The sequence below is a fragment of the Zea mays genome, chromosome 2 (assembly GCF_902167145.1).
Source record: "Zea mays cultivar B73 chromosome 2, Zm-B73-REFERENCE-NAM-5.0, whole genome shotgun sequence".
In the NCBI taxonomy this organism is placed as follows: Eukaryota; Viridiplantae; Streptophyta; class Magnoliopsida; order Poales; family Poaceae; genus Zea; species Zea mays.
This window is the reverse complement of record NC_050097.1, coordinates 218,436,830-218,464,242: the sequence shown is the minus strand read 5'-3', so window position 1 is coordinate 218,464,242 and position 27,413 is coordinate 218,436,830. Positions and strand designations below refer to the sequence as shown.

Genomic DNA, 27,413 nt, shown 5'->3' with positions numbered 1-27,413 from the left:
AGCCGTGCTCACGGTCATGAGCGGCTCGGACCCTCACATGATTAATTATGGAACTTAAATTCAATTTGACATTTGCATCGCATTTGGGATTATTTTACTATTACTGTTCTTTATTATTATTAAGGTTTGGTATTTACTTACACTTAGTAATTGCTAATAAAATTTTGACCAACTTATAAAAGCAATGCTCAGCCTCAGCCTTTATTTCATTGATCAGCCTTACACTACATGAACTCCCACCTTTGGTGAGTTCATGCCACATTATTCCCCACGACTTGTTGAGCTATGAATGTATGTGAGCTCACTCTTGCTGTCTCACACCCCCCCCCACAGGAGAAGAGCAGGTGGTCGAAGAGGAGCCGCCTAACACTGAGGAGTTCGATCTGATCTAGGTGGCGTTTCTCAGTCGACATTGGCGCCGACGATCCTTAGTTCGTTTTATATTTATCTCTTATTTTGTAATAAGTCTTCCGCTATGTAATAAATACTCTGATGATTTATGACATTTATCTCTATACACTCTGTTATTATATATGTTGTCTTCTTGGCGCATGTATGAGATGCACCCGGTTTTGTCCCTTTAAAACCGGGTGTTACACTCGATTTGGGCCACCTCGTCCTCATCATAATCCTCATCCCCTACGGATGGTACCTGTGCTCCAAACTCAACAACATTTCATATACTTTTGTGGAGTGAGGTTAGATGAAATTTCATTAAATCACTCCACCTAGCATAATCTTCACCGTCAAAGGTTGGCGGTTTGCCTAATGGAACGGAAAGTAATGGAGTATGTCTAGATGTACGAGGATAGTGTAAGGGGATCTTACTAAACTTCTTACGCTCTTGGCGTTTAGAAGTTACGGAGGGCGCATCGGAGCCAGAGGTCGATGTTGATGAAGTGTCGGTCTCGTAGTAGACCACTTTCCTCATTCTCTTGTGCTTGTCCCCACTCCGATGAGGCTTGTGAGAGGAAGATCTCTCCTTCTTCTCTTTGTGGTGAGAAGAAGATTTCTTCTCCTTCCCTTTGTTGGAGGAGCTCTTCTTCTTCTCCTTCCTCTTGGTGCGGGACTCTTCCGATGAAGTGCTCCCATGGCTTGTAGTGGGCTTTTCACCGGTCTCCATCTCCTTCTTGGCGTGATCTCCCGACATCACTTCGAGCGGTTAGGCTCTAATGAAGCACCGGGCTCTCATACCAATTGAAAGTCGCCTAGAGGGGGGTGAATAGGGCGAAACTGAAATTTACAAATATAAACACAACTACAAGCCGGGTTAGCGTTAGAAATAAAATCGAGTCCACGAGAGAGGGTGGAAAACAAATCGCAAGCAAATGAAGAGTGTGACACGCGGATTTGTTTTACCGAGGTTCGGTTCTCTCAAACCTACTCCCCGTTGAGGAGGCCACAAAGGCCGGGTCTCTTTCAACCCTTCCCTCTCTCAAACGGTCCTTCCGACCGAGTGAGCTTCTCTTCTCAAATCAAAGTCGGGAACAAAACTTCCCTGCAAGGGCCACCACACAATTGGTGCCTCTTGCCTTGATTACAATGGAGTTTTGATCTCAAGAACAAGCGAGAAAGAAAAGAAGCAATCCAAGCGCAAAAGCTCAAAAGAACACGGCAAATCTCTCTCGCTAATCACTAAAGACTTGTGTGGAGGTGGAGAGGATTTGATCTCTTTGGTGTGTCTAGAATTGAATGCCTAGCTCTTGTAAGTGGTTGAGAAGTGGAAAAACTTGGATGCAATGAATGGTGGGGTGGTTGGGGTATTTATAGCCTCAACCACCAAACTTGACCGTTGGTGGGGCTGTCTGTTCGATGGCGCACCGGACAGTCCGGTGCACACCGGACATGTCCGGTGCCCCAGCCACGTCATCAGTGCCGTTGGAATCTGACCGTTGGAGTTCTGACTTCTGGGCCCGCCTCGATGTCCGGTGGCGCACCGGACATGAACTGTTCACTGTCCGGTGCGCCGGTATGGGCGCGCCTGCCTTCTGCGCGCGCTGCGCGCGCATTAAATGCACAGCAGGTAGCCGTTGGCGCCGAAGTAGCCGTTGCTCCGAGGATGCACCGGACAGTCCGGTGCACACCGGACATGTCCGGTGAATTATAGCGGAGCAGCCGTTGGAAATTCCCGAGGCTGCCAAGTTCCAGAGCGGCGTCTTCGTTGGAGCACCGGACACTGTCCGGTGTACACCGGACAGTCCGGTGAATTATAGCGCGCCGGCTCCTGGAAAATCCCGAGGCTGAGGAGTTCAGCGCGAGTCCCCCTGGTGCACCGGACACTGTCCGGTGCGCCACCGGACAGTCCGGTGCGCCAGACCAGGGAGGCTTCCTGGATGCCTTTAGCTCTTTATTTTGAACCCAACTTTGGTCTTTTTAATTGGCTTGTTGTGAACCTTTGACACCTGTATAACTTATATACTAGAGCAAACTAGTTAGTCCAAAGATTTGTGTTGGGCAATTCAACCACCAAAATTATATAGGAACTAGGTGTAAGCCTAATTCCCTTTCAATTTTTCAGAAATTGCACAAAATTCTGAAATTTTAAAAATCTGACATTTGCAAATACAAAACAGATTTCATACACATTCACATTCACAAATATACTCACATAAGTATACACATTCACAAATATAATCACATAAGCATTCACATTCACAAATTTAACATAACGACATAGTTCCAAATGGTTGCAACAAGTGTTTACATCAACATAGTTGTCCAAAATCCAAAATGAACATTATTCGACGGATAGGCTTTCACATGAAAGGTTGCAACAAGTGTTTTACATCATTATCACTCATATCCATCGCCACCTCCTCCGGCTAGACTATGCGTGTTGAAAAGATTGTTCACCCACGAATGTGTTGTGTCGTCTTGACCAGACCCATCTCCAGGTGCGGCAACTGAAGCGGGTGGTGTCTGAAATCCCTATAACACAAGCACATGAAATAGTAACCACTCAGTTGTTCATTTAAACACATAAGACATCTATGAACATGTCACACACGCATATGTGTACATACCATAGGGAATTGTGACGGAGGCGGAGGCGGAGGTGGAGGCGCCAACATTGGCATTGGCAGTGCAAAGTCCGGAGGCGGCATCCCATATGTCGGCATCGGGACGCCCGCTTGTTGGGCTAGTTGCTACAAATTATATACAAGTCATTGTTGAGCAAACAAGATACACATCAAATGTTTTGCAAAATAAGCTACAAAATGTTACTTCAACTTACCGAGAGAAGAGCTTGATTTTGGGCCTGGAGGCTTGCATAATACTCGTCCCTCTTCTTCTGGTACTCGGCTTGTTGTCTCTGGTATTCAGATTGTTTCCTCTGGTACTCTAATTGTTCCCTCAAGACTGATTGATGGTACTCTGCCTGTTGACGCAACACTGCAAGCTCTATCTCATGGGCTGCTGATCGTGAACGGGACGACTGTGAAGACGACGATGTGGATTGTCGTCCACGGCGTCTCAGCTTTCTGGAATCAATCGTAGAATAAAAAATATCCAACCTACAAGAGTGAACCATGCACTTAGTATAGTAACTCATGGCTCAGTTGAATCGCAAGCATATGATGACAATTTTGAAAACCAAATCAAATAATCTCACCGTCCATGGGCTTGTCCTCCTGCGCTAGCATATGCTGCCTGAGGGTCGATTGGCTGGCTCCTCCAATCGTACTCCTCCCCATGGCGTTGAACCATCTCCTGCCCATACGAAGCCTGGAGGCAAACAATATCAAATATAAGTGCATAACCCCTATGCCCTTGCAAACAATATCAAACACATAATGGAGTATCAAAAACTCACTAGACGGTCGGTGGCCGTCTGAGTTCATAACATAATGTGAGGCATGTGAGGTATGTTGGGCCGGAATTGTCCCTTTATTCGGCAGCATAACCCCGCTGTTCTCCAATCGCACGCCTAAAAATGGTGTAATTGGAGAACAGAGAGGTTATGCTGCTGAAACTAAGCAGGAGCACATGCTTTTGTCATAAACACGGACTCTGTCGGTCACCCCGAGGCTGTCCAATAAAGGGACAATTCCGGCCCAACATACCTTGTTGGGCCGAAATGGGTGACGCCTAGGTTTCGTTTGTTCACACTACGATACACTATGATTAACTATAATCATCGTGCATTACTAAATAATTAAACTAATAAACCACAATACAATATTACATACGAAATAACATTGTTATGGATGACAAATCATATAAAATGACCTTATTTCCGAGGGCATAATAATTACCCTCGGAAATTAAAAATTTAAATTATCTAAAGCACCACTAAATAAACTAAAACAAGCTAATTTAATTACGTAATCAAATTTTGGCCGTCGGACATAACAAACTAAACAATCAAATGCATTCATACATACAATTCTAATCAAATACATTAATACATGCATACAATTCTAATAAACAATATTGTTAAGAATACTCACTTAGCGGGCGTGGGGAGCCGGCCGGCGACGGGCGCACGGGGCCGGCGGCTGGAGCACGAGGCGGCGGCGGCCGGAGCACGGGCCGGAGCACGGGGCGGCGGCGGCCGGAGCACGGGGCGGCGGCGGCCGGAGCACGGGGCGACGGGACGACCGCCGGCGGGCGGGGCGACGGGACGACCGGCGACGGGTCTGTGGGCGGCGGCGACGCACGGGCAGAGAAACGGACGGCGCGCGGGTGAAAATGAAACGGCGCGCGGGTCGGATCCTCGTTAAAACGCCTTATCTCCGACGCTGTGTACGAGGCCGTCGGAGATAAGCACTATTTCCAAGCGCCCGTTGTGGCCGTCGGACATAACCTTATCTCCGACGGCCTCGTACACAGCCGTCGGAGATAAGGCGGCTGTCGGATGTTTGTTAGTTTACTGTAGTGCTTATATCCGAACTTGCAAAGTGGTCGAATAATAAATTTCAAACTAAATAGATTGCTTTATTAAGTAAATTTTAATTCCTCTAAAATAAATCCGAAATAAATGGATCCAAACGTCTCGTTATTTGATTTTAATATCGCAGTAAGCATAAGTTTATGGATATTCAATAGAACGAGTATGAGCACCAAAAGCACATAAGCTAGACAGGTTCAAGTTCTTGGTACACAGGCCGAAGCTCATAACAGGGCCCTCTGGCACGCAACGCAGGGTGGCCAAGGCCCAAGGGCAACTGCCACGTAAACTGATTTAAGTTGGTACAGTACAAGTATACAAGGACGACACTGCTGTGCCTTCGTTCACTTCGTAGTTGGTACATCATAATATCATATAGCTTTTTTTTTATCGTCTCAATGCTCGAGTACAAGTAGCTGTGCACGGGTAACTAGCTCACACGGTCACACACCACACGCATACACCTAAAGTCCCAAACCCAATCAGGGCTTGTTCGGTTCTACCCCAATCCATATAGATTGAGGGGGTTTTAATTCCTAGTAATTCAAAATCTCTCTCAATCTGTATCAATCCCCTCCAATCCATATAGATTGAAAATAACCGAACAAGCCTCGTATATATGCAGGACCATGCAGTTGCAGCGGCTGTCACTCTGCGCTTCTGCAGGACCATGCAGTTGCAGCGGCTGTCACTCTGCGCTTCTTCTTCTTCTACTTCTACCAGGTGGATATCTTCATGCCGAGATCCTTCTGGGCGAAGGCGACGAGGTTCTCAATCTCGGAGTCGTCCAGGAAGCCGCTGCTGTCCTTGTCCGCGTGGCGAAGGGCGCGGTCGCTCCTCCAGGCGGTGAGCCAGCCGCGGCCGCGGCCGCGGCGGCGGAGCGCCTCCCGGAGCTCGTTCCGGCTGATCCTGCCGTCGCCGTCGGCGTCGAACTGCTTCAGCCACTCCTTGAACTCCTCCAGCGTCATGTCCTCCTCGCGGGTGGAGGCCACGCCACGGATCGCCATGGCTGGCGCCGCTGGCAGCTCGTCCTAGCTAGCTAGCTTGCAAACTGTGAATAAAAGTGAAGGGCGCTGATCTATCAACGCAACGCCTCGTTTTTTATAGTGGTGACGGATTTATTCGCTGCTATCTGCCGCGGCTAGGCAACTTGGTAGTGCCAACAAGTCTGCTATGTGCTCTACTACTACCACGGGCTGTCAAAGTTCTTGGTTGAGACAGCTATGCTTTACTACCACTCCACCAGGCTGCAGCATCGGATCCTTGCGTGCATGCACCTTTACTCCACACACATTATTTGATTCCTTTTCTTCTTACTGACGCGCTGAGCGAGAAAGGGCAATTCGCTTTTCCTCTCATCGATCTGATGTGGAGGCCGGCCGGCCTGCACTGCACTGCACTGCACTGCACTGCACTTATTCGGTCCGATCGATTCAATCCCCAAGCTTGCAAGCTGCCGTGTTGTTGTTGTTGGGTCTTGGGTTGGAGTTGGAGTTCTGCAGACAGATGCACCATGCATGACAAGACTTCATGTTCTTTGGTCGTCGTCGGCTCGTCGCACAACAGGCAAAAGCAGATTTCATCTTCGGCTGCACATTCAGCCTCTGCTAGCTAAACAGTGCAGCAGCCTCCGTGAACAGTGCAGTCTTCTTTCTTCTTTTATCGTCCTGTTTTAGGTGGTGCTGCCCATTTTTCTTCGTTCTGTTTGCAATATGTAACTTCCATATGGACCCTTTTTAAGAGTAGGCGGTATGTGAAGAAAGTTCCCTATCCTTTGCATTAAAAAAAAATCCAACTGTTCTCGTTTGGCCTCGCAAGGCCGGTACGGTTCTTATCTGCACATCACGGTCAAGATCAATGATGTTTTTTTTTTGGCAACGGATGGATGGATGTTCTCTATGTCTGCTGCGTGGGTCCGTCCTTGTAAAAAAAGAACCAAGACGGGAGAATAGGATCTTGGAAAGATTGGTCCTGATCGCGGGAGAGATTCCTTCAACTGGGGCGGCAGCAGATTACCTTCTAGGGGCAGCAGCACGGTGGAGAGGGAGTTGCTATACTTTAGATGACAACAATAATCTTATGCGACCAGCTTGTACAGTTGAAAGTACAAAGACAATTCATATATTTTTTTTATAGTCAGACAATGGTAAACAAAAATCAGACACCTAAAATATAAAAGAAGCGAGCACAAAAAGATGGCAAAATAGGGCTGGACAATTCTAGCACAGTGGCAGATGTACCGACATTCAGAAAGTCATGTAACCCTCTCATCGCTGCAAAGAGTTCGGGTTTCGGGAGAAACATTGCATAAGAGCAACTCCAAGATACTAGGTATATAGTTTTGTTAAAGTAAATTTAGCTAATATTAAAAAAAAATTGTATCCAATAGACTCTGTAAACGACTCTTCAAATTTAGTGGCTCTCTATTTCTCCATCTTCGCTCTTCAATTTTGGATAGCCTGCTTCACTCTCTATTCAGTCCGTAGGTTTATCGAGTTTGTTGGATTAGCCTATATTTTTTCTCTAAAATCTATTTTAGAGGGTAGCTAAATCAGTAAATTTGACTAGTCTTTTTAGCTAATAATCTCTTGGAGTTACTCTAATAGCGCTACACCTACGCTGGAGACATGAACAATTTCCTCACTGCATTCATGTAGAACTACCAAGTTACCCAAAAACCATATAAACATGCATATTCCAATGTGCCCTACAGTGTTTATACCGGTAAATTAAATTACACCCTCCACCGGATATACCAACTTAAAACAAAACAAAAACGCTCTTTCCGAAAAAGACCGAGAGAATGTTTAGGAGTAAAGAAAATGGAGAGAAATGGTGTAACTAAAATCCTCGTGCTATTTAAAATTGAATAGCAGGAGGCCTGGTTCTTATTGCACCAATGATGGCAAAAACAACGCTATTTAAGCCCAACTACAATCTAGGTCAAAAGTTAACTACTCTCCCATTCACAATTATAAATCATTTTAAGTTCGTTAGGTAGTAAAAAATAAATTTATATAATAAAGAATAATATTTGTGATACTAAAAATACCGTATTAATTATATTTTTTATAATGCATCTATTTGATGTTAGACTTGGTATAATTTAACTTAAAAATTTAAAATAACCTAAACAGAGGGTGAGAGGAGTATTGTTTTTCTTTCTTGCAGCTGTACGCCTGTACTTGCTATGGCTGTGTGGCGAGACTGCACGCTCACACTTGGCTGGACGTGGACACGATAATATTTGTAGAGCTGTGAGGAAAATAGGAGAAATTGGGATCCAGTCGTAACAGTGTTCTCCAAAAGAAGCTCCATGCACAACACATTTTAACAGAATATATGCAATTGTATATGGAGACAAGATAATATATGCAATTGCATGTGGAGACTGGAGACTCCTGGTCCCTGGAACCCAATTTCTGTTTGCAAGAAATCTAGGTCCTCTACCTCTAGCAGGCAGGAGTCGACCACCAAAACTTAAGTACAGCTTGGTTCCTTTGCTGGGCCAGTGCCCGAGCCAGTATTCCAAAAAAAAAAACAAGGGAAAGGTTGCCCAATCAAGTGAGGCGAGCATGGCGAAACACGCTCCAAATTCTGATATTATAGTATTCCAAAACGCAGATATCACGGTACGCAAAAAAAAAGCACTCCATTTACAGGTTGCAGCGCCAAACACAGAACAAAGGGAATTTGATTTTCGTATCAGAGTCCCTCAGAAACACAACAAAACCGTCAACTGCCTAGGCTAAGTTGAACGAACTATTTTGACTTCCAAACCAGAATAACGGGCAAGCTAGCTTATCTTACAAACTTGCACTGATTGACTTCCTATCTCTGATTCAGTTGCGGCGCGCCAGGTGGGTGTGTTAGTCAACTCCAGAAAACACTCGGTGGACATTGCATTATCCTTTTGGTCCATGATCCTTGCAGTCGCCGGAGGGAGACCCAGCTTCAACATCAAGTGATGCAGCAAGCACTTTTGACGATGCACTGAAGTTCTCGCTATTTTTGTCACTCACATCAAGGCAGCCCACCTGATGAGCTTCTGCATTCACAACCTATTGACAATGTGATGTGAAGTAAGAATGTTTTCATAAAACGTAGAACAGCGGCAGAACACAACGAAAGCTACGCTACGCTTATGATCAATTCACCTGATGATCCCTTGTGCCATCAGCAGATTTCAGTCGCTTCGGGTTGTATTCATGTTTTGATTCTCCAGTCCCTTGGGTTTCCTCATCAAAGTTCTGATCCGACCCCTCTGAGTAAATGCACGAGTAGTTCTCTTTTAAAAATCTGGCCACGTCACTCAAGTAAATGAACTTAATACCTATAAATATCTGGTGTTCATAATCTGGATATGAAGAAACACATGGCATAATTCCCAAGGTGTACTTCTACTGGTCAGATCTCAGAAAGATAAGAAAACAAGACACTGGAAAGATGATGCCTTTTTTCCAGCCCACAAACAATATTAACAGCTTATACTTTAAACAAAACAAGGCAGACAGCCAGGGAAAATGTTTTTTTTCCTTAATAAAAAGCAGATTTGGGGAAATCATTTGTTGCTTTGTTTTGCAATAATCTAATAGAAGACAATCAAAATTTGGAAATAGTTTTTCTTCCTTTTTGGAGTAACTACAGATCGATATGCAACAGCATTTGCAAAAGGACATCCAATGGATACCCCCTACCTGCACTTCTGGAAGGAGAATGTCTGTGTTTGCCAACATAGCACGTGGAAGCTTGTCCTGGGCTTGCTGCCCTTGCATGGGAAGTGGCTTTTTCCATGGGCTTAGTGGTTGATGCATTATCTTCCAGGGAACGAACTTTTTCATCTTGCTGATTTCCACAACAGGAAGGTGACTCAACATGCTCAGCCTTTATGCAGGACTTGACTTTGCCACCCTCAACTATGGCACACCCCTGCTGCATCATACAAAAATATATGTTACAGGTGCTTCCTCCATTTTCTGTCAACTAAAGAAAGAACATAGCCTTTGCCTATACCTGACCAGGCGTAGTGTATTTAACAATTTGCTTAGATGATTTCATTTGCCTACAATATCTTGGAGAGCAATTAAACAGTCCCTTAAAAATGCAACCACTTCCATGTAATTGGTGCACAAATGTTTCTTCCAATAATCGAAGATAAAGCATGTGCTTTTCATCTGTCCATCCAGTAGATGAGCATACCACGAGAACATCCTGGGACATGAATGAATGAACTTCATGATAGGTCCTCCAAAAGAAATGACGAGTACAAACATTCAAACACTAATCTGAGCATTTGTGGTCTTGTGCAAGGGTATTTCAGAAGGAAAATGGCATTAAAAAGAACACTGAAATAACCAGCTACCGCAGCAACAACAACAATACTAAAAGATTTAACCATAATAAGCTAACTAAAAACAACAACTCGACCTAGTAGAGGGTAAGACCGCAACCAAGGCTGAGCGTTAGACGGTTAGACCTCCCACGGGAGTCGAACTGGCTAAAGACCGTTCGTCAAAAAAAACTCCAAAATAAGCTAACTACTAGTCCATGAAATTCGTAAGTACAACTCAAATGAAATACCCTTTTGTCCATGTCTTAGATGTCTACTTGGCTCCTTAAAAAAAACTGAACTAGCAGCTTTCCCACCCCTTTGTTTTTTTTTAAACCCAAAATCGAACATCTGATCGAACTTTTAGCAAGCCCAGGTCGCTCAGCAGATCGCCCAAGCAAACATCTAAACCAAGTCTGCACACCAACCAAACGGATCCGCGGTCAAACCAAACGCGCTGGGGCCTGGGGGTGGGGAGATTACCGGCAGGCGCACGAGCTCTCGCAGATCGGGCGCCCCCTCCTCCATCATCTCCGGCCTTCCGCTCCGGTCGGTCGGTCGACGACGTCCCCGCCCACCGAAACAGAAAACTGCCACCTGCAAATGCACCACCACCGCATCACACCAGCGCCTCCACGGCCGCAAGCATAACAACACCAGCACGGAGAGGCTGAGCTGTGGTCTTGTGGAGGGCAAGGAGGAGCCGAGGAGGAGGCGGAGGATTGGGTCGGGAGCCCCTACCGTCCGTGGCCCCCTCTCGCGTGGCGCGGCTCCTTGGGACGGGAGCGACGGAAACGGAGCGGAGCGGGTGAAAGCGGTGGAGCTGGACTGGAGGCCGAGCGGGGTGGGGCGTGGCGGGCGTGAGGGACGAGGACGGGCTTTTTATCCGGCTTCCATCCGCCGTGGCAACCCTTTCCACGTGTGCTGTGCTGAGATGGGGTGCCGCCTGCCGGGCCCGGTGGGGTGGACGACGGACGCTCGGTGAGAAATATCTCGGAGCTGGCGTGCGGCGGCCCCGGGGTCCTCTCTGCGCGCCTTCCCCGTGCCTTCCTCCATGGCAATTGGCATCACGGTGACGTCGGGCCGGAATGGGTTGTTGCGAGATATTCTTTGTGGTCACGTCTCATGGCAGCAGGCTGACACGATACATACGACGCATAATGTATAGTAGCGGGCGACGTTTTATTTGTCAATAAGTTTGACGCGTAACTGTCGTATGTCCGAGTGATAGATATAAGCCGCTCACGGCACATACTGGGAATCCGGTTTTAAAAATACAATCTGTATCCAAAGAAATAAAATCCAAAAATTACGTGTGGGCTGTATTTTCTGGGTGGTAACATGCAAGATGCAGATTTTTCTATAATCTTCAGCAAACCAAACGCGGCCTATAATGTGATGTACGGCTAGCCTGGTACATCTCTTTACTAGTTTAAGATGGTACAGTACTAGACAACCTCAATGTTTTATAGTTTCAGACCGTCTCGCATAATCACGATGGCATGGTCCCTCATAGCAATCAATCAATATACTCCAACTCCAAGCAGCGTCAGTCTGGCAGGGGGAGGACGCTGGATATTTTTGCAGTCGCAGGCGCGGGGGAATTGAAAAATCCGTCGCCGCCGCGGCACTGACGAGGCTCTCTGCGACTCTGCCCGATCGCTGACTCCGTCCGGGCCCCACCCCGCCCCGCGGCTTCGGATATTTTGAGCCTGAGCCCCGAAGCAAGCCAAATCCGGCCTAAAATCAGACAATCGGATGTTCGTCTGCTACCCCACCACAACATGGGCAAGGTCCAAAAAAATATATATCTAGAAAATGATTTTGTAAGCAGAAACATCTTTAATTAGTTTTTGGAACTACACACGAAACTACTTAAGCTCGTTCTGTCTACACTATCTGAAGCTGTGTTCAAACTAAGTTTGAACTCATGGTTTAACCAAAAGGCGAATGTTACTGTTTACTTTGTATTAAAGTCAGCTAATTAGACTAATACAACTATAATTTATAAGGATAAAAATATTGTAGAAATAGTAGAATCTGATATAAATGGAAGCCAAACGAACATGCTGAAAATTATTATGTGAAATTCGAAATTAAGCCACACTCAAATCCAAACTAAACTATTTTCTCTCATTTTTTCTCAAAAAGCCATCATGAAGCAGTAGCGCGGCAAGTTGCGTCTTACTCTTGAAGCAGTAACGGGTTCGCCGTGGCGCCGCGAGTGCGACTGCGTCCTCGCCATGTTCGCCCTTTGCACCAGGCGCTGGCGCACCAGCGACTGCAAGACCTCCCACATCGGCGGCCGAAACTCCGGCTCGGGCTGCAGGTTGCAGGAACCAGCCGGCGCCAGCAATTCAGCCGCAGCGCCAGAAATGCCACTGCCGTATAGAATAGGGGCAATGAGATCGAGCTGGATGGACTGGAGATACTTCTTCACCTGAACGCATAGAGCGATGGCATCGGCGAAGCGGGTGGGCCGGAGAGGGATTTGGACGGGTACAGCCCTCGCAGCGCGGGGTCGACCATCTGCTCCAGCGCGTCGATGTCGTGCGGCTGCGGAGTAGCCCATCGGACAAGTGACTGCTCGGCCCGCGGTCGGGACCTGCAAAAAGTTCGGAGAGCAAGCAATGACTGCGTGTGCTGCTAGTGCTACAGCTAGGCATGCTGCAGTTCAGAACAACAAATGTTTTGAGGCACTAAAGTGGTGCAGGCTTGTCATTGTCAGCCCCCACTTTTTAGAACCGACAAGTTATGGTAATCGTATGAACTCGTATACCAGCAAGCATTGTCCATGCTCTGAGCAATAACCAGCAAGCTCAGCAAGGTTTGGATGGTTTAGCCTTGAAATACTTGCAACTAACTCAACGAACAAATCTGAAGGATGGCATGGAAATGCAGAAAAGTTTATTTTCTTTACAGCCATTACCTGAAATTTACCATCCAGAAAGTGATGATATCGCAATAGTTTTGATCATAATTTGAAATTCGTGAATCTGAAATGAAGCATATCATCAAGATACAGTAGCCTAATAGTTGGTTTCAACATGTAAGAATTAGCGATATACCTTCTGATCACCGAATTTCGCTTTGTAAACGCGGGGCCTAACGACCCCTCACAGATAAGACTGTCAGGACCGAAGCTGCCTGTTGCACCTGAAGGCCTGCCACCGTCTATGCAGGTATTGTTATGGAAGACAAACTTACTTTACCTTGAGATGGACTTGTTAGTGGTATCACTTTCATCAAAGGACTTGTGGAGGTCAATTTTTGTTGGCGGCTTCAAACTCATCTAAACAGTCTTCTGCAGTTCTTCTTTGCCAATTGTCGATATGATTTTGATAGATTTCATCTCTGAAAAGTATGGTTTTAGACACAATGATAACACATTATTTAACCATCTTCCACAAAGAAAAGAATACAGAAGGGAGAAATTGCAGAATTCATCTGTAAAGATAATGAGCTTACAGTTCCTACTAGAACAGCAGCAGCAATAAAGATGAAAACACAACTACCTTAAGACTTACGTTTAAGTCCAGAAGCAAGAGGACTGAGAGGTTCATTTTGTTCCGGGTCTTGTCCCCATGATAACCTCCAAGATTTCCTTTTGATTACAAGGAATGCAACTATTGCACCAACATCCAGCAAACATATTACGATTCCTGCAACTGCACCATCACCAAGTTTGGAGTGTCTGCCACCATTTTCGGCTGGGTATCTTAGACTTTAGGCCGACTCCAGCAGATTACCCAAAGTTTACCCATATGTACTATTTTACATTGTTCTGCATCGTAGACTGCACCGTTCGCGAGTAGAGTTTAAATATAAGTATGGGGATGGGTAAGCTGGAACATCAGGTTGCCAATAGGGAGGGGTATTTGGTGCTAGTGGTGATGGTGGAGGTGGTGGAGCGGGGTCATTGTTAAACAAGTTTCCACTTGTCCTGTAAAATGACGACAAGATTGTTGTACCCATCCCATATGCTTAAATACCAATCACCACAACAGTTGCAGTAAAGGTACTTACTGGAGACCAAAGAGAAACAAGGTTGAGGTGGGCCAAGGACTGGTTGAACAGCCCACTTCAATCACAGTGGAGCTGAAATAAAATAGTTCACTCAAAAATAAAGAGTGTGAGCTTTAGCAACAACGCCAATACCATATGTTGATCCCTCTTGATAGTATGACGATTCCTATATTCAATGACATAAATAAAAGTCAACCAAGATCTCGATTCTTGAGTATTGAGTTTAATCTTGAATATGTCTCAAAAGATTTTTGGATGTGATTCGCTCTTCATGATATATCTTCTTTGGGTCCTGCATAACTTCACATAGACGTTTCATGCTCTTTTGACTCTTTGGCATGAGCATGAGCACTTCACAGGATATTAAGAACTATACACATGCTCAAATAAAGTTGTTAGTACTTTTAATCTCTTTGACATTCAATCACTAAAACCCTCAAAAGATTAATTGCTCTTATAATCTCTCTCTTTTTGGTGATTAATGATAAAATAATTAAAAGTGACGTAGATAAGATAAACACAAGATTTTTTAATACTTATGACTCTCCCTAAATGTGTGCATGTGATGAATTTCACAAGAATTGGCCTCATATGCCATTCATGCATCACATTTAGAGAGAAAGTGTAGAGGTCACATAATGCACATGTATCTGAGAGGTGGAACAAGATGTCATATAAAATGTCTATAAAACAAATGCATATGACAAGACATACACCCAAAAATAATAATAACAACAATACACCACAAACAAAAGAGAAGTAAATGACACAAAACTTAGGATAACAGAAATTCATCATAATGAAATAAGTTCACCTAATTTACTATTACAAGCTAGATGTTTTTGAGATCAGCACACAATCACAAAGTTATTTTACATCCCAAGAGTTGAAGTTCTCTCTCACAACTCACAACAAGAGTGGGTAGATAGATAAAAGAGCAAAGATATCACAAACTTCTCCCCATTTTTGGCATCAAGCAACCAAAATGAAGAAAAAAATAAGATCACCACCCACCATAGGGACCATGACCACCACTAGGATCACCAAAGAAGTAGGTGCCCAAGTCTGGAGCGGAAGCAGGAGGAGGAGGAACTGAAGCAGAAGCAGCAGGAGTAGGAGGAACTGAAGCAGAAGCAGCAGGAGGAGTAACTGGTTCATCCTCAGAGATTTCTTGGTCGGACGCACTGAAGGGAACTCCATAAGTTTGTTGATGCCACTGATCAAGAGTGTCGGCCATAGGAGGTGGAGGATTATACGGACGAACTGGAAGCAACGGTTGACCAGCGACATGACGTCTAAAATTCTGATCCAACTCCATTGTTCTTCGTACAAGCTCAGCTGTGTGAATTGAGTTCTCTCGATATATGGCAAACATGGCATTGAACCCCTTCTTGAGTAAAGCTTTAAGACCTCCTTGCTTACCTCGGTCACCACGGCTCATGGGGCGAGAGGCAGCGGCAGCCCGAGAAGAAGAGGGATGAAGAGGTGGAGCTGGAGCAGGTTCTTCGGAGGATGAAGAAGAAGCTCCAGGCTCAGCTGAGGTGGGTGCCCTTTTTGATCTGCCGGCTGGGTTGTTTGGATCAATCCAATAAGGTGTGTACTTGACATGCTTGCTGTCCTTTTGAAAATAAGTTTGAGACACCACTTCAATCATTTTCATTATGAAAGGAGCATGCACACACCCTTTAGATGTGTTCCAAGAGGCATGGATAATTTCTTTCCAGATCATGTCAAACACATTAATTCTAAAATTCTTATTTGGCTTCATGAAGTAAAGGAGAACGTGACTTTCACCATGCACATTCACTTGATTTCCTCCCTTAGGAATGAGAGTGGCACGGAACATGGAGTTGAGATACCTGTAATAACCTTGCAGATTTGTAGTTTTCCACATGTCGTCAGTAGGCACCACATGCATGTCAATTACTTCGGCACGAGGTGGAAGAGAATAGTTGTGGATGCATCTACGATCAGGATGGATCTCAGAATCAGTGAACCCAAGAATATGAGCAAAGCGCCGGTAGCTCACCTTATACCACTGTCCTTCAATGTTGAAATTCATGTATGGATAGGCATAGGCACCCAAATCATCACTGCTCAGCTTCACCCATAGAGTTGAGTAAAATTGGGCTATCACTTCGTCGTTCCAATCATAAGAGAAAAGCATGATGTTCTTCATTCCTTTAGCCTCACATGCTCGCAGAGCTCTAGTCATTTCCTTATCTCTCATCTGCTCACATTCAGCCCAATTTATAGATCTTTGTTTGATGATAGGTTGGTGCTTCTTAGTCATGATTACTGAGTTGTAGAAGTCCACATGAAAGAGATTCCAAAATCTGTGACCGTCAATTCGATTATCTCTTGCCCACTTCATTGGATTTTCATACCTTATGTATTGAAGCAAACTGTTGCTGCCCGCACTGTAATCCATTTGAGGTTCATTTGGATTACGACGGGCTTTGGCCCTGTGTAGCACAAGATCCCTAATGAGAGGAGCATCATCCGGAGGAAGTGCTACAACATCATCTTTTTTACCATCATCATCACTAGCTGGTTCATCCGCATTTGGATCTGCCACACGGCGAGGGCATTGCCCTGCGAATTTTCGCCGAAGAGAGGGAAATCTCTCACCTCTTGTTGCGTGAACAGTTTGGGGCCGAGCGCTGCTCTCACTGTCACCTTGAGCCTGCCTGTTGACTGGACCGGTTTGAAAGAGGCGAGGACGTTTCTCATGAATTTCTTCTTCACTTTCGATTTGATTGTCCATTTCACCTTCGCTTCCCTCAATAATGGACGGATTTCTTCTGCGGACCATCTTCTAAGAGAAGGATAAACACAAAGGGGGTGAGCCTAGATTGATTGAGAAAAGAAACTAGTCAAGAATAGGATCGAGAGTGGGGCTAAACTGTGTGGGGGCGGTTCAGCCGCCGTTGCACAGTCAAAAGCCGCCACGAGAGATTTTTTTCTCTCTCTCTCTCTCAAACTATCCATCCAAAACTTCGAATTCTTTTGAGCACTTGTTCCATGTTGCAGTGTGAGCCTTGGCTCCAAAGGGATTCGACTTAAATGCCTTAAAAAGTAGATCGAGGATACAAAAGGTAAAATACCTTGAGAAGAGAAGTTCCCGTGCAAATGAAGATTTGAAACTTGAGAAAGGGGAGGGAGGGGCACGTGATGAGAGAGATCCAAATCCAACAACCCTTGCCCCTCAAACTGAACTCCGCGGGATCTAGAACGAGGAAGTGATTTCTTTGGAGCAGAGAGGAGAGGTGAGGAGATGCTGTCTTTTTTGAACCTGAGGAGGAGAGGAATAAGTGAGAGAAGAGAGAAGAATAGAGTGGGGTTTATCCCTCGGACAGCTGATGGACTGGGACCGGTTGAACCGTTTCTGAAGTCGGCTCAACCGGCAACAGGTCTACGAGAGAAGGCCCACCGACCCGTTCACTTTTGTTATCGCTGGTCCAAAGTCGAAACACTATAATATTTCTATTTATTACCTTTTATTAAAACCCGGTGGAGTTTGAGCTTCTCCCCGCGCTTCACGGGCAGTCCGCCACAGCTCGAACGACGTGTGGCTTGAGTACGGCGTCGTCAGACAGGAACCAGCTTCCGGACCCGAGTTTTTTATGCAATCGAGTTGTGAGTGGTTCCTCCCTACCTCTCCCGTCGCACCTCGCCCTCTCCCTTGCCCTGCCCCAGATCTCGGCCTTCAGTCCTCGCTGCCGCCGCGACTTGCTCGCCCCGTCTCCCTCCGGCCCCGCCTCATCGCGGCCGTGGTGGCCAAGGAACACGAGCTCATTGGAAAACACTCTTAAATAAAGCTTCCAATGAACAAGACAGGAGCTCGACTTCGCCTAGCTCCGAACAAGCGGTCGACGAGGCGGAGGTCTCGCGTCCTGCGTGCGTCGCGCCGTTGCCTGGCTCCGTCCTCGCCGTTCCTCTGTAGAAGCTGGCCGCTGACCCCCGCCCGCCTCCGCTTGGCCGTCTGGCCGCCCCCCGCGTGGTCACCTAGATGGCTGGCCGTGCCCCTAGATTTGGGTTCCTATCTTGTTAGGACTTCCATCTTCGTTCATTTTGCTGTGTGTCCGTCAGATAGATGACTAATGCATCCTCAAAGTTCTCCAAGGCGGAGCCTTGCATCTTTGTGTGTTTGATTTGGTTGAGCTGCAACCCGTGCTGCTGTCCTTTTCAGTATAAAAAAAAAGATTTAGATGTAGGTTGGCATTCGGATGAAAAATGGACCGTGAAAAAAAGGAGGTCCATTCACCTCGTGTTCTGTCATTTGAGCACGGATCCTTTAGTGTATCGGAAAGCGTGATATTTCTGATAATCTTCTGCTTTTCAGAGAAAAGCTTTGAGTAATTGAGATGTATATTCCTCTATTGAAAGAAAAAGAGGGGTTTTCAAGCAATATGAAAGCCTGATGCTTTCGTTCTTCGTTTTATTTAAGATCACTTTCCTCCCTTGTTCTTATGAAATGTGCAACTCTTTAATCAGGGATGGCAACCGATAGTGAAGCCTCGAAGGCAGCTGAGGTTGTGGTTGACTGGCATAAACAGGACAAAAAGAGGATGCTCCATGCAGTTTACCGTGTTGGGGATCTGGACCGCACAATCAAGTATGCTGTTGTATTGTAAATGACATTTGCAACACCTGCAGCTATGATTATGCTTTTTTATGTGACATAATATGATTCTGGTAGGTACTACACAGAATGCTTTGGGATGAAACTGCTGAGGAAAAGGGATGTTCCTGATGAGAAGTACACCAACGCCTTCCTTGGCTTTGGGCCAGAGAACACCAACTTTGCAGTTGAATTGACCAACTTTGCGGAGGTCTCGCGTCCTACGTGCGTCGCGCCGTTGCCTGGCTCCGTCCTCGCCGTTCCTCTGTAGAAGCTGGCCGCTGACCCTCGCCGTCGCGCCGTTTTTTATTAGATGAAGAATGAATCAACCCTTGTAGAAGCTAAAGATAGAAGATAACACTACTCTGTTTTTGAATGTCTGAAGTGTAATTTTGCAGCCTTGCAACTATAAAACAAACAATGTATGGCTTAATTATTGCAGTTGCACAGTGTGAAGATTTAAAATTGAAGTGCTATGAAGAGATGGATAAGAGGAAGAAACTTTATAATATTGTTCAAGAGACAAAAGGTATCCATTATCCTGTGTGCATCCAGTTCTTTGTGCTCACTCTTAACATTTACCTGAGAGAATGTATTTTGTATTCTCATTCTATTTGTCTTCTCAACTATTTCAGGAAATTATCAGGGTTTTTTTGTCGATGCCGACCCTTAAGCAAAAATGAGGTGTCATCAAGCCTGAATGCAAATGGTGGAACAACTAAAAAGACATTTAAGTTTGATAGAGTATTCACGCCGAAGGATGATCAAGGTATATTAGTGATAACTTGATGTTTGAATGAAGCTGTAGTTTATTTTACAATTGCAATCCACTGTGTTAGACACAATAGTCTACAAATTCAGTTATTTGAGTTTAACATTATAAAAATAAGATTGCTAGCTGGGTACTTGTACATGTTTGGCTAAAAAAACCTTATGATCATTATGCTGTCAGCTGTCACCGTGTCAGACACAATAGTCTACACATTCAATTATTTGAGTTTAACATTATAAGGAGAAGTTTGCTAGCTGATTATTTGTGCATGTTTTTCAAAAACAGCAAAAGTGCTAAACTATTATGTTCAAACAACTTACCTTATATGACTTCTGTTGTCTAATGTGAGGTGTGGGCGTCTCCGGCGGCCCGACTATACGAAGCGAGGGCGTATCGGGGCTAAGGACACGAAAGGCCAAGCGCACAGGGCGTACGGCAGTAAGCCCGCCTGCACCGCACCAGACCGTCACCCGCGACGTGCCCATGTCATGACGCCACGGTGGCGGCACGCTGACCCATCGACGTCACCCTCTTCCTCGCTTCCGCTCGACAGCCTCCAGTTTCCTGGTCAGTCTTCGTGCCGCCTCTCTGCCACACACCGTCTCTCAGGTATGTACTGTATTGAGTAAATACATTTGTACTATAATAGGTTACTCAGACCTTATAATTTTAGAGAAGGAAGCTGGTGATGAGCTGATCAAATTTCTCTAGAGAAGCATTAAAACAAATGGTTCCAGTGACAGTGGGGAGCTTGAAGTATTTCATATGTCTGCTCTTAAATTGGGAATTACATCTTTTAGGGCAGCACTCACTGATAGAAGAGCCCTTAAGAAGATAATTCAGAACGACCATTTTAAGATAAAAGATGTCGGTGAAATTGTACCACTTGTTAGAAACTGGGGTTTAAGATAAAATTGCAGCTAGATATGATTGTAGTGAGTGCTTTGAGGAAATCATGGAGGGCTAATTACAGTTACTTACAGGTACATCCTACCTGGAGCTTTAAAAATTGTGTTTCATCGCCCATTGATCAATATTATCCATCGGGTTATCAACGTCATCCGAGCCTGTCCAATCAGGTTAACAGTGTGGCTAAGTCATATGAAAAAATATAGCTCAAAAGATAACCCCAGTTTCTTGCAATATTACCTTCCTGTGTATGTTCCAGGTATAATACCTGACTTTGGTAATACATAGTTATTCTGTTTTAACTGAAATAGTTTGTCGATTTTTGCGTGGGAACAACAAATACATGATGGTACCCCTTCCATCCAAAAAATGCAAGGCCTCTATTTGACAAACAGTCGAACTCTTAGTAGAGGCGGTCCAGAGGTCGTTAGTGGATAGTCAAGAAGAGATTCACAGTTGATGTCGAACAAATAAAGGAATCCAATAAACTTACTGCAACATTGAGAAGGGAAAATCCTACATCAGCTACATGTATAATCGAATTATTTGTATAAACAAGATAGGTACAGGCAGAGCAATTCGGTAGAGAGAAGGGAGGGTGCATGCTTGCAGCCTCATTAGATTACTCAGTTACTATTTTAGGCTGTCTTATTGCGCCTTCATAGTTGGAAGTAGTATAGATTTTAATCTTCTCTGTATGAGCTTAATATACTTTTATTTAGCTTCTTGCAAGCTTGAATTTCCTGGTGCTCAAATGCCACCTGCCACTTTTGTAGTCTCTGCTCGGAACTGTGTTTTCTTACTCTAATTATACATATACGTTCATATAGAGATGGAATCACCACCCCTCACAGTTGAAGCGACCGCTTTTACCGAGAAAAATGATGGACATGACTTTGGGTATGCTATTTGTCCATATATCTTTTTGTTTTGTGATGATAATTGATATTTTGGTGTTGATTTAACTCATGTATTGTTTTTGTGTTCATTGAGAGGATATAATCAAGATGTGAAAGAAAAAGAATCCTGGAGGCAAGAAACCCCCTAGGCGGCCGGTAAACTCTAAGGTCTATAACTCTGGATGTGTGGTGGTGTTGAAATTAGTTTTGTGTATAACTGTTCCAACTTCAAATAGCTTCGTTTTAGGTGCTATGTTTGGGAATAAATTTTCCAGTTAAAAGTACAGGACGTCCACGATGGACTTTCTTGGTTTTCCAAGGCTCAGTTACTTGCTGCGATATATTCCTTTGGTGAAGTTTTGCCGTGCACCATGTGTGTATCTTCAAGATTAAACTAAATTTTGCATTATTCATCGGTTTTCTTAATTCTTGTAGTTGAATAGCTTTAACCTGAAACAATACACCAGTCGCTTTCGCTGTTGTTTACTTTGGTGGATAGTTTCTATTGGGAAGTGATTTGACACCAGCAAAGGCATTTACTTCTCTTTTTTATTTGTAGTCTGAAGGTTTAGGGTTTTCATGCTCTCGACTCTGATAGCTAACTCAGGTATGTACAACATTATCTTATTTTCCTATTATTAAATTATCTATAAAGCTGCTAGGAAATTACGCAACATTTATATTTCTATATAGAGTAGCTTCTTATGTCCTTAATTGTAATTAGTTATTTAATTTGATGATTACCATCTTGTAATATTTGTATAAGAACGAACCAATGGTAACAATTTTCTTCATTTAATGGTGGATTAAATGAAACTATCTTCGGTCTTTGGTACTTGCTCAACATATACAATAAGTAGGTCAGTGGAACATATGTCCTGTCACCGTTAGATTGGGCGATCGAACCATGGTACATCAGTCACCTTCTTTAATGATTTTTTTGTTCTACTTACTAATCTGCTGCTTTACTCTTCCCTGGTTTTTGTACTGACCTTTTTAGGAAATCTTGCAGAACTGATATTCAATGTAAAATATTCAGTGTGATAGAAAAAGAAGGTTAGTCGAGTATGATCTTTATTTCAATCTGCCAATGCTCTTGGTAATTCCAGTTTGCCTAATAGTCAACTTGTTTTTTTTGTAATGTTCGAGCATTCGCTGAAATTGCTGATCGTATTCAAAATTGTTGCTAAATTGACGATTAACCCTTGTTTCCATGGATAGCGAGAGGTGTGACGTGGTATGTTTATAGCTATTGTGCAGTATACACCTTGCTTACAGGTTGCCACAACTCCGCTGGTTGGATCCACTAAACTTCCAATGTGTCCTGTTTGCATTAGTGTGCTTACAGTTTTGTATTTTTGTTTCTTAGGGCCCACGCCACCATGATGTCACATTTCAATTCATTTTGTGACCTCTGATGAAGAGATTTAAACACATCTGTTCTATCCTATCCATAGTTTTAACTTCAAATATTGTTCTGTTTAATGCCACAACAACATATATCTTTACTATGTCATATTATATATGATTTTGTTGGCTTACAACCTCTCGATAGGGCGCCCGAATGGGCGCCTCATGTTCTAGTTATTATTAAAACGCTGCACCATACCGCTCAACCCGGGTGGCCACGTCGCCTCCTAAATGCAAGCCGTCCGATATGCATCGCTCGATGCGCAAAGCTCTGTTCCCAAGCAGCCTCCTCCGTTCGGCGATGCCGGGCGAAGCTTCTGGAAAACGCCCACTGAAAAGAGCTCCACCCCCGTACCCGCCCGCGCTGGCAGGAACTCCGGCCGCCGCCCCACCCGCGTAGCGTCCCGATGCCTGACGAACACTGGGTTCACCCATGCCGCCCCTGCCTCCACAAAAAAACCTGCATCTCCACACTACAGGACTCTTTCGAGGGCTTCCCCCTCATGTTGTACCTCACCGACATGCCCGCGTAAATGCCCTCGTTGCTGCCTCCTCTCCTTCCCCGTCTCCCCTGTGCCGCAGTGGCTCCCGCCGCATAGCAGATGGACATGGAGAGGATGAATGACTCAGAACGGATGTTTACGCAACTGTCCCTCACCTCGCATCGATGCTCGCCAACATCCCTCCACTGTGTTGTCACTTCGCTTCTGTGTTTTGATCATCTGCACGACGACATAGCACGTATGTCCCTTCCGTTCCATCTCCCCATCCACCTCTTCACTTCCGTGTTCCTATCCTCTAGCTTCCCATACACACTCAGCAGGCTACAATCACGGTAACCAAATTCTTTTCATGATTTCGATCAATAAAACACACGAGGACTAGCGCCCCAACCCACCTCGATTCTTTTAAATTTAATATAGATTGTAGCAACACGATGAAATCTAATCGCTCTATTGCTTCAGACATGAACTGTAATGATGTATGCATGTCAAGTGTTTGGCAAAATGACTGGGTCAACGCATTCAGCCATCCGCTAGTCCAAGTTTTGTTACATTGATTTGACTATCTCCAAAAGTACATTAGTTTAATTCTTATCATTTTAACATTGTCGGCGTTTCGACCCCGGGGGGTCCCTGGACCGACGAGTAAATTGTCGCCGCATGCCCCAGCCCAGATGGGTCGGCGCGAGACGGAGCGCGAAGGGGGGAAATGGAGCCGGAGGGATACAGGCGTAAAAGGGGAAACCCGCGGCCTTCGTGTTTGTCCCGCGCCCAGGTCATGTGCGCTTGCAGTAGGGGGTTACAAGCGTCCGCGTGGGAGAGAGCGAGAGGCTTATGCGCGCCGACCCGTCCTTCCCCCGCGCGGCCAACCTTCTGTAAGAGGACCCTGGACCTTCCTCTTATAGGCGTAAGGAGGGGGTCCAGGTGTACAATTGGGAGGTGTAGCAGTGTGCTAACGTGTCTAGCAGAGAGGAGCTAGTGCCCTAAGTACATGCCGTCGTGGCAGCCGGAGAGGTTTTGGCACCCTGTTCGTGTGATGTCGTGGCCGTCGGAGGAGCGCTGGAGCCTGGCGGAAGAACAGCTGTCGGGTTTGTCGAGTCCTTGCTGACGTCTCCTTGCTTTCGTAAGAGGGCTGAAAGCCGCCGTCGTCATGGAGTATGTGGGGCGCCATCATTACTTGTTTATCGGGGCGAGCCAGATGGGACGCCGGTCTTGTTCCCCATAGCCTGAGCTAGCTAGGGGTAGGGTAATGATGGCCCCTCCTGTGACGTGGTCGGTCCGAGCCCTGGGTAGGGCGAGGCGGAGGCTCCTCCGAGGTCGAGGTCGAGTCTGTCTTCCGAGGTTGAGGTCGAGTCCGAGCCCTGGGTCGGGCGAGGCGGAGTTCGTCGTCTTCCAGGGCTGAGGCCGAGTCCGAGCCCTAGGTCGGGCGAGGCGGAGTTCGTCGTCTTCCGGGGCTGAGCCCGAGTCCGAGCCCTGGGTCGGGCGAGGCGGAGTTCGTCGTCTTCCGGGGCTGAGCCCGAGTCCGAGCCCTGGGTCGGGCGAGGCGGAGCTTCCTATGGCGCCTGAGGCCGGACTTGGCTGCTGTCAGCCTCACTCTGTCATGTGGCACAGCAGTCGGAGCGGCGCGGGCGGCGCTATCTTCTTGTCAAGCTGGTCAGTGGAGCGGCGAAGTGACGACGGTCACTTCGGCTCAGTCGACTGAAAGGCGCGCGTCAGGATAAGGTGTCAGGCCACCTTTGCATTAAATGCTCCTGCGATACGGTCGGTCATTGTGGCGATTTGGCCAAGGTTGCTTCTTGGCGAAGACTGGGCCTCGGGCGAGCCGAAGGTGTGTTCGTTGCTTGAGGGGGCCCTCGGGCGAGACGTGAATCCTCCGGGGTCGGCTGCCCTTGCCCGAGGCTGGGCTCGGGCGAGGCGAGATCGTGTCCCTTGAGTGGATCGAGCCTTGACTTAATCACACCCATCAGGCCTTTGCAGCTTTGTACTGATGGGGGTTACCAGCTGAGATTAGGAGTCTTGGGGGTACCCCTAATTATGGTCCCCGACAGTAGCCCCCGAGCCTCAAAGGGAGTGTTAATACTCGCTTGGAGGCTTTTGTCGCACTTTTTTGCAAGGGGACCGGTCTTTCTCGGTTGCGTTTTATTCCGGTGGGTGCGCGCGAGCGCACCTGCCGGGTGTAGCCCCCGAGGCCTCGGAGGAGTGGTTTGACTCCTTCGAGGTCTTAATGCGTTCGCGATGCTTCGGCCGGTCTGGTTGTTCCCTCATGCGAGCTGGCCATAGCCCGGGTGCACGGTCGGGTCCCAAGTTCTCGGGCTGGTATGTTGACGCTGTCAACGGTTTGGCCGGAGCCGGGTTTGCGAGAGCAGCCCCCGAGCCTCCGCACAGAGCGAGAGGACGGTCAAGGACAGACTCGACTTTTTTACATACGCCCCTGGGTCGCCTTTCCGCAAGGAGGAGGGGGGGAAAGCGCCATGTTGCCCTTGGAGGGCGCCGAACATGGTGTCTCCAGTGAGCTGCTGACGGGTAATCCGAGTGGACGCCCGTGCCCCATTTGTTAGGGGTCTGCTAGAGGCCCGGAGGCGCGCTCCAAAATTACCTGCGGGTGATCTGGCGGACCCGGTCCCCTTTTGACGGGGTCCGAGGGCTCGATGCCTCCCTCTGATGGGACTCCGTTACAAGATCGTTCCCGCTGGTCTCAGAAATGTCCTAGGGTACCTCGGGAGCGTAGCCCGAGCCTTGGTTATGTATCGAACGTACCCAGGGTCATCCCTCGCTCTGCGTCTGAGGCGGCTGTGAACCCTTCGAGGGCCAGCCTATGAACCCCTGATCAGTAGTGGGCGCGGAGCCCGAGTGGCCTGAGGCGGCCATTGAACCCTTCCGAGGGGCCGGCCTTCGAACCTATGACCAGTAGTGGGCGCGGAGCCCGAGCGCTCTGAGGTGGCTGTTGAACCCCTCCGAGGGGCCAACCTTCGAACCTCTGATCAGTAGGGGGGCTCGGGGCCCGTTTCCTTCACGGAGAAGGATCCCTTTCGGGGTATCCCCCTTTCCCGGTCCCTGTTGTAAGAGAGAGAAAAAGGAAAAGGAAAAGGAAAAGGATACGAAATCGAATGACGTGGCGCACCTTTTTTGACGCGGTCATTATGGCGATGGCGAAGCGTCGCCCACTTCTCCTGCCAAAGGTGCTGCCTGTCCCACTGCAGAGTTAATGCGACAGGACGAGTGGTTCGCGGGGCAGCCGTTGCGCGTGCGCGAGCCGTTCGAGGAACGGGCGTTTCGCTTTGAGTTTTGAATCCCGCGGTGGGTTCGGGCGACGCGTTGAACGGGTCTCGCCTGGGTCTTTATATATTCGAGAGAGGGACCGGTGACGGTTCTTTGCTCTGCTACTTGCCTCCTTCTTAGGTTTTCGCAACCCGAGGGAATAGCCAAAGAAAAGGAAACCGCCCACCCAGTCCTCTCTGCCGCCACCTCCTCTGCTTGGTGATGGCCGACCGGGTGACCATTGTTCCACCGCGCGACCCGTGGCCTTTCTCCACCGTCACGGTGGATGACCTGGAGGCCCTCGTCGTTGAGGGTTCACTTCGCCCTCTCTCCGATGAGAGGCAGCCGGAGTGGATGCCCCCCCGAGCAGAGCCGCCCCGTCCCCGCCGCCGGGGTATGTCGTGAGCTTCGTCTCCTTTCACGAGCGGGGGTTCGGAGTGCCGGCAAGTCGTTTTATGCGGGCGATTCTGCATGTCTACGGGGTGGAGCTGCACAACCTCAGCCCCAACTCCATCTCGCAAGCCACCATCTTCGCAGCGGTTTGCGAAGGATACTTGGGGATTGACCCCCACTGGGACCTGTGGACTCATTTCTTCTCCGCAGAGCTTTTTGCTTCGCCGACGGGGGAGAGAAGGGTCCATGCGGCAGTGCGGGCCGGTGGCTGCATCCTCCAGCTGAGGCAGGCGCGGGCACCGCAGTATATTCCCGCCATCCTTGCGTCCTCGAACAAAGGGTGGCAGCGCCGGTGGTTAAATCTCCGAAATGACGACGAGAGGCTCCCGTCGTTTTCTC

The 27,413-nt window shown here is 46.9% G+C and overlaps 2 protein-coding genes and 2 pseudogenes across 6 annotated transcripts; 1 reads left to right on the top strand and 3 right to left on the bottom strand.

Annotated features, from left to right (window-relative positions):
* Positions 1-8,456: 8,456 nt before the first annotated feature.
* LOC100501175 (uncharacterized) lies at positions 8,457-11,062 on the bottom strand. The gene is made up of 6 exons (NM_001195966.2): positions 10,962-11,062; positions 10,704-10,817; positions 9,905-10,102; positions 9,589-9,820; positions 9,049-9,155; positions 8,457-8,952 (listed from the first exon to the last, which is right to left on the bottom strand). The coding sequence occupies exons 2-6, from the start codon at positions 10,749-10,751 to the stop codon at positions 8,797-8,799; spliced, it is 741 nt and encodes a 246-aa protein (NP_001182895.1). The 5' UTR covers positions 10,752-10,817; positions 10,962-11,062; the 3' UTR covers positions 8,457-8,796.
* On the bottom strand, positions 8,457-17,595 carry LOC124188255 (uncharacterized; annotated as a pseudogene). 3 transcript variants are annotated; one of them, NR_174693.1, is made up of 11 exons: positions 17,354-17,589; positions 14,247-17,064; positions 13,748-14,163; positions 13,289-13,574; positions 13,150-13,216; positions 10,962-12,825; positions 10,704-10,817; positions 9,905-10,102; positions 9,589-9,820; positions 9,049-9,155; positions 8,457-8,952 (listed from the first exon to the last, which is right to left on the bottom strand). The product of NR_174693.1 is annotated as an uncharacterized protein, transcript variant 3 (transcript). The 3 variants fall into 3 exon arrangements; NR_174692.1 differs by lacking the exon at positions 10,704-10,817 and having other exon boundaries at positions 12,409-12,543; positions 12,661-12,825; NR_174691.1 differs by lacking the exons at positions 8,457-8,952; positions 9,049-9,155; positions 9,589-9,820; positions 9,905-10,102; positions 10,704-10,817 and having other exon boundaries at positions 12,243-12,825; positions 13,748-17,064; positions 17,354-17,595.
* Positions 14,967-17,595, bottom strand: LOC124188254 (uncharacterized). The gene is made up of 2 exons (NM_001401381.1): positions 17,354-17,595; positions 14,967-17,064 (listed from the first exon to the last, which is right to left on the bottom strand). The coding sequence occupies exon 2, from the start codon at positions 17,059-17,061 to the stop codon at positions 15,250-15,252; it is 1,812 nt and encodes a 603-aa protein (NP_001388310.1). The 5' UTR covers positions 17,062-17,064; positions 17,354-17,595; the 3' UTR covers positions 14,967-15,249.
* Positions 17,596-17,917: 322 nt separating this feature from the next.
* LOC100382199 (glyoxalase I pseudogene) lies at positions 17,918-22,917 on the top strand (annotated as a pseudogene). Its single transcript, NR_159712.1, has 10 exons — positions 17,918-18,864; positions 18,949-19,399; positions 19,506-19,639; positions 19,992-20,251; positions 21,382-21,451; positions 21,545-21,618; positions 22,010-22,057; positions 22,463-22,506; positions 22,672-22,728; positions 22,820-22,917. The product of NR_159712.1 is annotated as a glyoxalase I pseudogene (transcript).
* Positions 22,918-27,413: the final 4,496 nt, after the last annotated feature.